We start from the raw sequence: 14,030 nt of genomic DNA, 5'->3' as shown, positions 1-14,030 counted from the left end.
CACCGCGGTTCCTGGTGTGTCCGCTGTGCCGTGCGTGTGATCATTGCTTGTACAGCCCTCTCGCAGTGTCCGGAGCAAGTATGGTGGGTGTTCTTTTTTCCATTTCCAGGTGTGTATAACTACCTCCAGTCATAAGAAAATGTATGTAGCAGTTTCACACCCACTCGCATACGCTGATCACACAGTAAGAATGAAGTAATCATAAGATCCATGGTATTCCCAGTTTGGGAATATTTTTCCACCCAAGCGACTTATCCCCCCCCCCCCCCCCCAATAATTAACCTCTTACACTTTCACCTATGGATCTGAGCACTATGCGACTTAACTTCTGTGGTCACCAGTCCCCTAGAACTTAGAAGTACTTAAACCTAACTAACCTAAGGACATCACACACATCCATGCCCCAGGCAGGATTCGAACCTGCAACTGGAGCGGTCGCTCGGTTCCAGACTGAAGTGCCTAGAACCGTCGGCGACTCCGGCTGGCACCTGTGTGACGGCCCCTTCAGCTTGGCACCACAAGCGGCGGCTTTAGTCGCTCGGGCCTTAAAGCGCCACTGCCTAAATGGTTAGAGCTACCGAAAGGAGATTTTAGCAAATGATAGAACAGAAAGAGGGAGAGTACGTTGGCATATGATTAGCGTGCGGAATTACGTTATCTACTGCGATATACGGCCAACGGCCTTGCCGCAATGGTAAATGCTTCAAATGGCTCTGAGCACTATGGGACTTAACTTCTAAGGTCATCAGTCCCCGACAACTTAGAATTACTTAAACCTAACTGACCTAAGGAGATCACACACATCCATGCTCGAGGCAGGATTCGAACCTGCGACCGTAGCGGTCGCGCGGTTCCAGACTGTAGCGCCTAGAACCGCTCGGCCACTCGCAGTGGTAACACCGCTTCCCTTCAGCTCACTTTCGGGTTGGGCTGGGTGACCACCCGGTCTGCCGAGCGCTGTTGGCAAGCGGGGGTACATTCAGCCCTCGTGAGGCAATCTGGGGAGCTACTCAATTGAGAAGTAGCGGCTCCGCTCTCTGACGTACGGCCGGGATAGCGGTGTGCTGACCACGTGCCCCTCCATATCCGCATCTAGCGACGTCTGTGGGCTGAGGATGGCACGGTGGCCGGTCGGTACCGTAAGGCCTTCATGGCCTGTTCGGCCGGAGTTTAGTTTCCTACTGTGATACACGAGTAAGTACAGACCTTTCCAGTTCAGTGTCAGTGATAGCTAGTGAAATGAAAATTAGTGTGGATTCACAACAACATTAGATATTACACACTTATTTTTATTCCGGGAATGAGCTTTTCCATAAGTTATTGAAATGACTTGTCACGAATTCCTCGTTTAATAAACCACTGTTTCACGATACTGTCATAATTTAACTACGTGAGAATGTTAGTGAGGTAACGTTGTGTAAACTTCGCTGTGTTTTGGAAAAAGAAGCAAATTTTAACATATCAACATGAGAAATGTAGATGTTACTCAGAATTCACCATTAGTGACGCTTCTATGAGGTTAATAAGGATAAAACACAGGTAGCCTTTCTATGTTAACGATGCAGGATGTAAAGGACGATTGTTTACAACGTACCACAGTGGTGTAGAGGTAGTCGATATGACAAGTTTGATACAGGGCACTTGTACTCTGTCAAGACAGGAAGTAACCACAAAGTGGCCTACAAAAACACCAAAGTTACAGCGTTTTCCGTATTATCTTGCTCTCTAAATGCGAACTATTAGTCCTAGAAAAAGATGAACCATACCTTTTTAATAGGAAGTTTGCTGTAATTTAATTTTGTATTCGCATACATTTCCTCAACGAGCCGCAGTTTTCGAATTATTCGAGGAAAACGTACGAAAATGACCTTCAAATGTGGTCCCAGCCTCAGGATTTCTGATGTGTTGTTCATGGCCCTCTCTGCTACCGCCGTACAAAAGTTTGCAACTACACGATTTACCCATACAGTGGACGTTTTTTGGTCTTCATTTACTAGTGTGTTATTACGCCACCAGCTTATCGTGCACTTACAAATTCTAAAACTGGCGTTTGTTTAAACAGTCCGTTACAGTTTTATTTAATCTAACAGCATGAAATTAACAATTAAATCGTTGTTTGTGTGGCTTTCTTAGTTCGAAGCTACAGCACTTGTGAGGAATGAGATCGAATTGTAAACGTAAGTAGTTTACATAGAATCTGTTAAAAAGTTTGACTGTTTCAAAAGCCTCATGGAAAAGTTTTCATTATTAATGTTGATGAAATAAACGACTAAGTTGGTAGCGTAATAGCTCTTAGAATACCAAAAAGATTGGATATCGGAAATAAGTAGTCTAGGCATAAATTTTTGTACAGTGGTAAGAGGAAGGGCCACGAACAACAGACGCAAATCCTGACTTGAGGGGAGGGAAGGGGGGACTGAGGGTGAGGGTGTGATTAGAGGTCCCTTTTGTATGGTTTTCTCGACCGACTCGAAAGCTGCAGTGTCTAGACAAAACCTATCCCAGTACTAAATAAAATTACATCAAATTTGCTATGAAGTAAGGAATATGTTATTGAATCAAGAACAAAAATACTAAAGAGATGATCGTAGATCGCCCCAATGACGGGAGCTCGCCAGACGCTTGTACTATGTTGGATCTGTCGTCAGTAATACTGGAGATTGCAAGTCTGAGACTGCGAGAAATTTTACAGCAAAACTTTCTCGCACGTGGAAGAACCCCTCCATAACTGCAAAGACAAATCTCAACCTCATCAGAACACTAATCTTCCCCGTCGTGACCAACGCAGCAGAGACTTAAGACGATGAAGAGGGCGGATTGTTGCAGATCTGATGCTCTGCAAACTTGGTGTTATAGAGGATTAGTTCGAATACTGTGGGTGCAACATCAAATTAATGAATTGGTCCTGAGGAAAGTCGACATCAGAATAAGACTGTCGACTCTTGTCATCCAAGCACACTGGACTCTCATTCGGGAGGACGACGGTTCAATCCCGTCTCCGGCCATCCTGATTTAGGTTTTCCGTGATTTCCCTGAATCGCTTCAGGCAAATGCCGGGATGGTTCCTTTGAAAGGGCACGGCCGATTTCCTTCCCCATCCTTCCCTCACCCGAGCTTGTGCTCCGTCTCTAATGACCTCGTTGTCGACGGGACGTTAAACACTAATCTCCTCCTCCTCCTCCTCTTGTCATCCAAAATGAGTTGAAATTCATTCTAAGACAGAAAAAGTAAAACAACGCATGACGAAGGGTGCGGAAATCGATAGATGTGACATACAAGTACAGAGAAACAAATGACTACAGTTTCAAAAAAATTGATTGATTTATTCAAGAGAAAGAGTTTCACAAATTGAGCAAATCAATAACGTGTTGGTCCACATCTCGCCCTTATTCAAGCAGTTATTCAGCTTAGTATTGGTGGGCAGAGGTGTTGGATTCCTCCTGAGGGATGTCATGCAAAATTGTGCCCAATTATCGTGTTAGGTCGTCAAAACGGCGAGCTAGTTGGAGGGTCCTGCCCATAATGTTGCAAACGTTCTCAGTTGCGGAAAGATCTGGCGACTTTGCTGGCCAAGGCTGGATCTGGCAAGCACGAAGATGTGCAGTAGAAACTCTCGCCGTGTGCAGGTGGCTATTATTTTGCTGGAATGTAAACCGATGACGCCTTCTCATGAAAGGCAACAAAGGGAGGCTTGGAATATCGATGATAGCGATGAAGGGGTCCTGCTATGAAATAAAATAGTGCCCCAGACCGTGACTCGTGGTTGTTGGGCCATATGGTGGGTAACAGTCAAGTTTGGTATGCCACTACTGTCTGGGACGTCTCAGACACATCTTCGCTCGTCAGTGGGACTGAAACTGAAGACAATTCCACTTTACTCAATGATATTCCACGCCGAAAACGTGTCTGGAAAGAGCCTGGACAGTGGTGAGATACCAGCCAGATTGTTGCTACCTGTACGGCCTGACAACCAGGAGTCACAGTCTTCATTTCTTGTGCAGGACCGTTTGGTTGTCATCTGGGGCGTAGTTACAGCACAATGGTCACAATGGTACGTTGACGATATTCTATGCCCTGATTCGTTACACTTCATGGCGAGCCATGCTGCGCTTACATTTGAGCGAGATAACGCTCGCCTGTACACGGCGAGGGTCTCTACTGCTCGTTTTTTGCTTGCCAAATCCTAGTTTGGAGCATTATGGGCAGGGCCTCGAAATAGCTCGGGATTTTGAGGATGTAACTCGGTGATTGGACAGAATGAGCCACGATATCCCTCAGGAGGTCATCCGACAACTTGTAACCTCCCAACAGATAAATTTCGTAAGCTACTAATAATAAAACGTGACTAATCTCTCAATAAAATTGTGGCTTACTTATAACCTTTCAATAATGAACTGACTGTGAATCTAAACTGGTAAATTTGGCCGAGCAGTGCTGCGTCATGGCCCTGAGAGATCATACTGAATAAATTGAAAATTCTTACCTCAATAAGGTCGTCGGATAACGCATATATATCTGGTCCTATAAGATTTTTTTCTGGCACAGCCCAGTGCAATGCCAGCCGATAGATTTGTCATGTATAAAAAGAAACAACTGATTTTTCTTTACAATAATCGGGATGACCATGGATTGGAGAAATTAGTAAATTCTTTAAATTGAGATGAATGAGTGTCAAAAGTTAATTTTTATAAGAAAGATTATTAGTAAGAGATTTTTTAAAAACATTTACATAGGAGTTGATATAACAATTGTACATACGCGCGAGGCTGCTTTTACCTTGTACTACATCGCTCAGGCAGTGCCATCACTCCGCACTACCGGCCCTGCCAACTCCATACACCAGACTGCTGGCTACTACTTACTCCTACTGCCACACAGTTCCTACTGCGTACAACATTGCTCTCTGGTCTGAGATTCTCTTATAGCTTACACATCGCAGGCAGCGCGTGAGCAATCCATCGGAATTACATCTGCTCGACTGCGCTAGCAAAAAATTCCTTAGTCATGGACCTCTTACAAACTCTATCAATCGATGCCGAGCGGAATAACTGTTCGCATAATGGCCAGAGGTGGACCGACATATTACTGACTTGCTCAATTTGTGAAACTCTTACTCTCAAATAAATGATATACGATTTTTGAAACTGTAAATGGTTCAAATGGTTCTGAGCACTATGGGACTTAACATCTGAGGTCATCAGTCCCCTAGACTTAGGACTAGTTAAACTAAGTAACCTAAGGACATCACACAGATCCATGCCTGAGGCAGGATTCGAACCTGCGACCGTAGCAGCAGCGCGGTTCCGGACTGAAGCACCTAGAACCACTCGGTCACAACGGCCGGCCATATAAGCTTTTGTCTATAGATGGACGTCACATCTACGATTTGCGTTCCATTCGGATAATTCCTTTGAGGTGGTTTATTCTTCTTCTTCTTCTTTTTACTTAAGTATGTATTCTGGCCACATAATCAGGAGGCAAGAGGCAACGGAAAGAACAATCGTAGAGGCAAAAACGGACGGACGAAGCCCTAGAGGTCGCATACTGTTGCGGCGGCTAGACCCTGACTGGGATGGGGCTGTAGCAAGCGGGTCACCGTGCCCGAGAGAGAGGTTTTCGGAAGAGGGTCGTGAGGAGGCTTAAAAGTGACGCCACTCCGCCCTCGTTTAGGATTACCAGGTGTACCGGTATGAAATGAGCGTTAAGATACAAATGTGTCTATAGAACATTTGTTGTGAACGAGCCATAATTTTTTTTGTTTGGTTCGTATGACATCTGTCAAAGATATTTAGTATACATCAAGTCATGGAACAAACATCATATGTTTTCATCTTGTTAACAATGTCCAATTTTGTACCATAAAGTGATGATTTGCGGAAAGCAATAATTTTTTGTTTTCATTTGAAAAAAAAAAAAGTGCTGCAGAGTAGCATCGAATGCTTGTCGAGGCCTATGGTGATCATGCTCTATCAGAAGCAACATGCAAAAGATGGTTTCAACTGTTCAGAAATTAAGAACGTGGAAGACCACCAAAAAAGTTGGAAGACGCCGAATTGCAAGCAATATTGGATGAAGATGATACTTTGAGTCAGAAGCAAATGGCAGGAATGCTAAATGTTGCACAACAAACAATTTCTGACCGTTTGAAAACTATGGGAAAGATCCAAAAGTGTGGAAAATGGGTGCCACATGAATTGAATGAAAGACAGATAGAAAACCGAAAAACCATTTGTCAAATTTTGCTTCAAAGGCAAGAAAGAAAATCAATTTTGCATCGAATTGTTACTGGCGATGAAAAATGGATTTATTAAAGAATCCTAAACGGTAAAAATCATGGGTTAATCCGGGACAACCATCAACATCGACTGCAAAACCAGATCGATTCGGCAAGAAGACAGTGCTCTGTGTTTGGTGGGATCAGAAAGTTGTGGTGTATCATGAGCTTCGTATTCACCAGACTTGGCCCCTTCCGAGTACCATTTCTTTTCATCAATGGGACACGCATTGGCTGAGGAACACTTCGATTGCTACGAAGAAGTCGAAAAATGGGTGCCTGATTGGTTTGCTTCAAAAGACGAACATTTCTGTTGGCGTGCTGTCCACAAATTGCCACAAAGGTGGTCAAAATGTATAGAAAGCAATGGTCAGTACTTTGAATAAAATGTTTTTACTTTTCAATTCAATTCTTTTTTTTTTCCTTTATTGTATTTCGAGCTGCTGGCAGCAGCTGATTACGCTGCTCTGCAGCCTACAGACTTTTTAAAACGTAAGAAGAAGTTAAGAAACAATAAAAGCAGGCGATAAAGTGGGGACTTAAATTGTAAAACGGTGGAAAATTGTGGAAAGTTAAAACATAAAGCAAAGGGTTGGCAAAGCGAGTAAAATACACAGGATGCAGACAGGTAACATAGTATACACACAATTAAAAAACATGGCGACAGTCTGGTTTCTGTTCGCAAGAGATATAAAAGCACACCCAGCGACAGTATGATGGCCGTTCGCAACACTCCATAAAAGACACACAACAGTGAACACTCACTGGAAACACTGCAGTAAAATGTCGGCACAAAGAGGACACACCATAGCCAAGGGCAGATGGGGGGAGGGGGGGGGGGACCTGGACAGATGAGGGGGAAAACAAGGAGGGAGAAGAGGAAAAACGAAAGGGGGGGGGGACCAAAGGAGGGAGTGGACTCATAAGGGGGGGAGGGGCAGGGCAGACGCAAGAGGAAATAGGGAAAGGCAGAGGAGCGAAATGTAAAAGGACTCGAGGGAGAGAAGGGGGGAGAGAGAGGGTAGGTGGGGAAAAAAGAGGATGGAAGGGGGGGAGAGGGAGCCCAAGAAAAGGATGGAGGAAAGGATGGGGGGGGGTGAGGATCAGAGTTGATAGGAGGGAGAGAGGGCATCATCCGGGAGGAGGAGTTGATGGAAGCCACCTTGGGAAAGGAGATGAAGGGTGCAGAGTTGTAGGATAGGGGGGAAACAACAGTGAAGACGTGGCAAGGTGCGGGGATGGGAGAGGAGAGGAGCAACCAGGGGGTGAGGGGGATCGAGGTGGCGGGAGGTGTAGAGCATGCGGATATGTTCGAGGAATAGTAGCAGATGGGGGAAAGGAATGTGTTCATAGAGGATCCGCGTGGGGGACGGGAGGCGTATACGGAAGGCGAGGCGGAGTGCATGACGCTCCAGGATCTGGAGGGACTTATAGAATTTGGGGGGGGGGGAGGCAGATATCCAAGTGGGACTGGCATAACAGAGGATGCGACGGATTAAGGATTTGTAGGTGTGGAGGACGGTAGAGGGGTGCAACCTTCAAGTCCGGCCAGAGAGGAGGCGCTTGTGGGCTTCGGATTGGATGGAGCGGAGATGAGGGATCCAGGTGAGGTGACTGTCAATGATGAGGCCGAGGTAGGTGAGGGTGGGGGTGAGGCAGACAGGACGGGCACAGACGGTAAGGGAGAAATCCTGGAGCCGGAAGGAGCGAGTGGTACGACCTACGACTATTGCCCGGGTCTCGGAAGGATCGATTTTCAGGAGCCACCGGTTACACCGTGCGGCAGAAAGGTCGAGGTGATTCTGGAGAAGGCGTTGGGGCCGTCGGAGGGTAGGAGCGAGGGGGAGGAATGCGGTGTCATTGGCATATTGCAAGAGGTGTACTGGAGGGGGGTGGGGGGTTGGGGCATATCTGCCGCGTACAGGAGGTAGAGGAGAGGGGAGAGGACAGAGCCCTGGGGCACACCTGCAGAGGGGTAGAAGGTGTGGGAATTGGCATTACGGATGGTAGCATAGGAGGGGCAGCGGGAGAGGAAGGAGGCCATCAGACGGATGTAGTTGATAGGAAGGGCGTAGGTTTGGAGTTTAAACAGGAGACCGGGATGCCAGACACGATCGTAGGTCTTTTCGAGGTCGAGGGAGACAAAAATGGCGGAGCGACGGGAGTTAAGCTGGAGGGAGAGGAGACGAGTGAGGCGGAGGAGTTGGTAATCGGCAGAGATTCCAATTCAAAATTATTGTTTCATTTTCACATAAAAAAAAAACGCTCATTTCGTACGGGTACACCTGGCAGACCGAAATGCTGTGGCGAGTGTGGTTTTTGTAGGCCAGTCTGAGGCGGTTTCCCAGCTCGACAGACCGCCCCCCACCTGCTAGATCGCGCTCAGCCGCCCTGTGGCTGCCGGCAGGTACGCTGAGAGGGCGCGCCAGTGCTCGCGGCTGTTCCACGACCGGCCGGAGCCGCCGCTGCAGCTGGCGGCGCGCTCCGTCGAGTACGTGCTGCGGCACGGGGGGGCGCGCCACATGCGGTCGGCGGCGCTCGAGCTGCCCTGGTACCGCCTGCTGCTGCTCGACGTCGCCGCCTTCCTGCTGCTGTGCGCGGCGGCCGCCGCCCTGGCCGCCGCCCTCGCAGTCCGCTTCCTCGTGCGGAAACTCTGCGGCGCCGCGGCTGTGCGGGGGAAGAAGACCGCGAAGAAAGACTGAGCGCTGCGGCGCCGCCTGCGGGCACTGTCGCGCGTCACTTCGAGACAGGCGTCGCCGCAGCTGGGGACCGTTCCGACAAAACTCGGCAGACGCCACTTTTTTTCGTTCCTTAGCTGTGCTGGCGTAAACTCTCGCCAGCACACCGGTCGTCAAAGCTGAAGCGCAAAGATCGGTAGTAGGAGCTGCATCGAGCTCGTCTGTCAGGAGAGAGGACAGACACACACGCACAACAGACCACACGTCGGTCGCAAACTCTCGCGATAGGCGCGCTCGATCTAGCGCCCACTATCGATCTTTCCGCTTCAGCTTTTCCGACCGGTGTACTGGCGACAGCTTACGCCAGCACGTTAACGGATTTTGGTACTTCTATAGGAGACTCACACAATGGTTTAAAAGAATATACGACCAAACTGAATATTCGCTCTCGTAAAATGCTCCCGAATGTAGTAAATTTTGGTAAAACTCGACAAGTCCATTTTTCTTAAAACTCCACCAATCCTGTTCTATACTCCATTGTTGAAACTTGTTGTCGTTGTTGTTGTTGTTGTTGTCGTCTTCAGTCCTGAGACTGGTTTGATGCAGCTCTCCATGCTACTCTATCCTGTTGCAACGTACGGGGGTTTATTGTAAAATCATCGATATATTGAAAAATATCTATTGCTTGTCTTACAACACCTTGAGTTGCTATCTAACTTACGTTGGCTCTGTTTACACGCGCGGTTATGCCCCCAGTATCATTTGCATCGAAATTATCATTACACTCTAATTATTAAACAAAAATATGGTGATTGCTAGCTACGAAATCAATAATGCGGTGATTAGCATATGATACCAAATTAAGATTTATTCAGAACAGGATGAGCAATATTTGTAGCCTAACGTGACAATACAATACACTCGCTAACCTAACTAGCCTATCATTGGCACAATGTATCCTCTTTTCCTAACTCCTGAAGTCAACACTGAACCCGCAAGTGACCCTATTGCAGTTCTGCCTGATCGGACACAGACTCAGAGAGCGCCAGTCAGAGAGCTAGCGGAATACGAACTCATTTAGAATTACAGTGCCCTACTTTGGCTGATGATTGCTAATATCACCGTAATTCTCCGTGACGATTACGACGGTCGGCCCAGCCAACGTCGTGATGCCGTCTTTCCCGTGAGCGAGCTTGGCTTCAATCTCCAACGTGGACGTGGTTTGCGCCCGTATACTCCTGTACGTAAGTGTTCAATTGCGCAGTTCGTCACTAGTCAATACTCAAGCTACTTGCACATATGCCAAGAGTAGTTGGTCGACTCGAGTGCGCGGCAGCAAAGGTACACTTCAGATTGCATATGAACACCACAAGTTAGTACAAATCTGTTTCTCTCCTCACAGGAACAGATAATGCTACGTGTGTGGAGTCGTACGCTCTAAACTATTCAGACTTTGAGAGTAACTACTGGACTCAGTGCCTGTAACTTCTCCAACCTACTCCTCTCCACGCTCTCCACGCAGGGCAGCCAGACACCGCGACTGCTCTCTTCCACAGCCGGCCCCAGAGTCGTCCATCAGAATTTTTGCAAACCTGGCCGTTTTTCGCCGCATGGATCCGTGCGCGTTGGTGGCCAATCACGACACAGACTTCCATGTATCCGTGCGCGTTTGTACCCAACCACGACACGGAATTCTCCCGCGGTTACTGTTGCCGCCAAACCTGTGAAGGCCGGTTCCCACTAGGGCTGCCGCGCGTCAAAACGGCGCGTCAGCGGCGTGGTTGCCATGGAAACGGCGTCAGCGGCACGGCGCGGCGGGCTCTGCGTCGCGGTTTGACCATGTCGAACCGCTTCCGCTGCCGCGTGACGCGCCCCAGGTGCGCGCCGCCAATCACAGAACGCGCTGAGCGTGACGTCAGGCATGAGAAAACATGCATAATGGAATATGTGAAAGAGTACACTGTACAGAAAATGAAAAATTGGTATGTCTTCACCCAACTTCGTCTTTCCTCCATGTAGGTGTAAGATATAGTTCTTCAAACGCACCGGGAGTTTCAGTGGGTCCCGACCCGTACCTAAGTAGCTGTCCGTCATTGGCTACCGCTAGCGTCTGCCGCTTCCAGATGGGAACGCCAATTCCGCGAGCCGCCGCGTCAAAGCAGAAAACGCTTGCCGCTGCCGCTGCCGCACGACGCGCTGCCGCGCTCTAGTGGGAACCGGCCTTAACACGTATCTCTACGCGCTCTGCGCCAGTCCCATCACAGTCTTCCGCAAATTTTCCACTGTGGCGCGAAATCGTCTTTCTCTCTTTCGCATATAGCTCCTTCTCGCTTCTTGTTGTGATGGCCCAGCCTCTCCGAACGTCTTTGGTGGTCTCAAGTGCCAGCCGACAAAGGGGTCCGGCCGCGGCCATCCCGTTAGTTTGACATCACATAGACACCTTACTTAGGGGTTCCGGCCGTGTTCCAGCCTCTGAGCCGATCTCGTTAGTCGACATGACACACACAACTTCCTTTTCTGTGTCCATTCTCTCCTACCCGTGGGCCAATTATCAATTATTATTCGGTGTATTAGTACTGATTTAGCATCATGTAAGGTACAAAATCTGCTACCTTACACTGTGCAAGCTTCTTCATCTCCCAGTACCTACTGCAACCTACACCCTTCTGAATCGGCTTATTGTATTCTGCTGTTGGCCTCCCTCTACGATTTCTACCCTCCACGCTTCCCTCCAATACTAAATTCGTGATCCCATGATGCCTCAGAACATGCCATACCAACCGATCCCTTCTTCTTGTCAAGTTGTGCCACAAACTCCTCTTCTCCCCAATTCTGTTCACTACCTCCTCATTAGTTATGTGATCTACCCATCTAATCTTCAGCATTCTTCTGTAGCACCACATTTCAAAAGCTGCTATTCTCTTCTTGTCCAAACTATTTATCGTCCACGTTTCACTTCCATACATGGCTACACTCCACACAAATCCTTTCAGAAACCACTTCCTCACACTTAAATCTATACTCGACGTTAACAAATTCCTTTTCTTCAGAAACGCTTTCCTTGCCATTGCCAGTCTACATTTTATATCCTCTCTACTTCGACCATCATCGCTTATTTTGCTCCCCAAATAACAAAAGTCATTGAAACTTAGAACACAAAATTTAGATGTTAACTTTAATATCCTTTACACTCGCACATGTTAATTGTCATGCAGCCGCACAACATCCTGCGAGAAAAACGGACTCTTTGCTAAGTGTCTCTTGGACAACAATACGTATTGTCCCACTTAGTTATCTCCCGTGTTCACTCACTGTTTCACTACGACACAAGTAGGTACTGCAGTATAACTCTTGTTCAAACATCATTATTAAGACTTTAGAACATTCGGAAGATTCTGAAACACTTCACAAGGTGAAAAGTGCAACATAAAGCATGAGTCGTCAACGTCAAAGAGAGACAAGTGCGCACTTGCACCCTCAAACGAAGATCTCGATACAGATTGTAACTGTAGTGAAACAACAACAGAAACAACGTCTGAAGCAGGATATTTGTGTTTCAATAATCTCATTCGTTTTAGAGATAGCCTCTATACAAATAAAACAAAGATTTTACAGGGTGATTTCTTACTACGCTTATTATAGGTACATTAGACTTTTCCTGGTCAATAAATACGCGCAAGATGGAAATAATTCTAAAGGAAGTTAGGCATCCAAAATAAATGAGTCTGCGACAATTTCTGGCTTGTGCTAAACTTTTCAGGGCCGAAAAACCATGAAAATTTTGAACTCCTACAGTTTTTCTTTTATTAACTCGATAACGATACATCCCACCAAAAATTTCCAAAATCGGAATGAAAGAGCATAAAATTTCGCATAGAGTTCTCTACCCAAGATCTATTAGCGATTCACCTGTTTAGCCACAATCGACTGTCAAAAATCTCCAATTTTTATCAGTTTTGCGGGAAAGTGAGTTATGCTCGTGGTCCTACGTCAATAACTCAAAAACTGCTTATTCAAATGAAAAGTACCATACACAAGAGGTGTAGATGATCAGTCTCTGCATAAAAAGAGCTTCTATATTTTAAAATTCACTCACTCCTTTGCAAAGGTACGAATAACAATGTAAATGTAATCGCAGAGCTAAGAAAAGAAAAGCGCGTGGAAACATGAATATGTTGGGTTTTGTAAAAATTTGTAATTTCTAACTTGTTTTTCCTCAATGAAGAAGGTTAATGATGAACTTCGGTTTTTCTCTATCGACCCCTATCTACATGGATGACCAGTATTACATTTTTCAAATTGTTCGAATCAATCATATTAAGTACAACTATAGAATACATCTTCTGTAAAATACTATAAATGGCGTTTGTTGAGTTTTGTTAAGACGGCCCTCAATTGGCTATCGAATATCTGTGGTATCGGGAGCGGCATCGAAGAGGCGACTCATGGACCACGGTGCCTTCCCTCTTTTCCTCCCCCCCCTTCCCTGCCACAACCCCCTCGGCTTACGTAAAAAAAGAAAAACCCTTCCCGTCCCCACCGTCTGCATCTGTCCTGTAAAATCCGCTCCAGCCTCCCCCCCCCCCCTTGAAAGATGGTTTGTAACCATCCCCCCTCTCCCGCCGTCCTCACTGACCAACTTCCCCCCAGCTTCACCAAGAACCACATTCTATAAACAGTGTAATTATTGTGACAGTTTAACCCTTAACTCACGGGGTAACTTTTCTGTAACGTATACTACGAGGGATCTCTCAGATACCTCAGTTTAAAGTGAGATTCAATGCCCCAATCATTTGAAATTTATAATTTCTCTTATATAAAATTTATTTCTACAATTATTTAAGAGTTGTTTAAATACTCCTTTTTGAATTTATTACACTAAACAAAGCCTATAGTATTTTCCTTTTTATCACACAGAATCACATATTTTTTAAAAGTTTTTTGAATAGTGCATGTAAACGAAATACAGAGAACTGAATTTTACATTCTCAAAAATTGTGGCATTTCTGTAGCACGTACATTTTCGCTTAAAACTTAGTGCCAGGATTTAAAACATTTTCACGTAAAACTAAGTACCA

At 46.4% G+C, this 14,030-nt stretch overlaps 1 protein-coding gene across 1 annotated transcript in view; it reads left to right on the top strand.

The window, feature by feature from the left end:
* The window catches only part of LOC126109901 (UDP-glucosyltransferase 2-like), an 82,981-nt gene extending 69,186 nt beyond the window's left edge, over positions 1-13,795 (top strand). Inside the window, exon 6 of the mRNA XM_049914991.1 lies at positions 8,682-13,795. Coding sequence (XP_049770948.1) covers positions 8,682-8,976 — 295 coding nt within the window. The 3' untranslated portion in view covers positions 8,977-13,795. The remainder of the gene's footprint in view (positions 1-8,681) is intronic.
* Positions 13,796-14,030: the final 235 nt, after the last annotated feature.

Source organism: Schistocerca cancellata, chromosome 12 (genome assembly GCF_023864275.1).
Source record: "Schistocerca cancellata isolate TAMUIC-IGC-003103 chromosome 12, iqSchCanc2.1, whole genome shotgun sequence".
NCBI lineage: Eukaryota > Metazoa > Arthropoda > Insecta > Orthoptera > Acrididae > Schistocerca > Schistocerca cancellata.
This window is presented reverse-complemented; position numbering and strand designations above follow the sequence as displayed.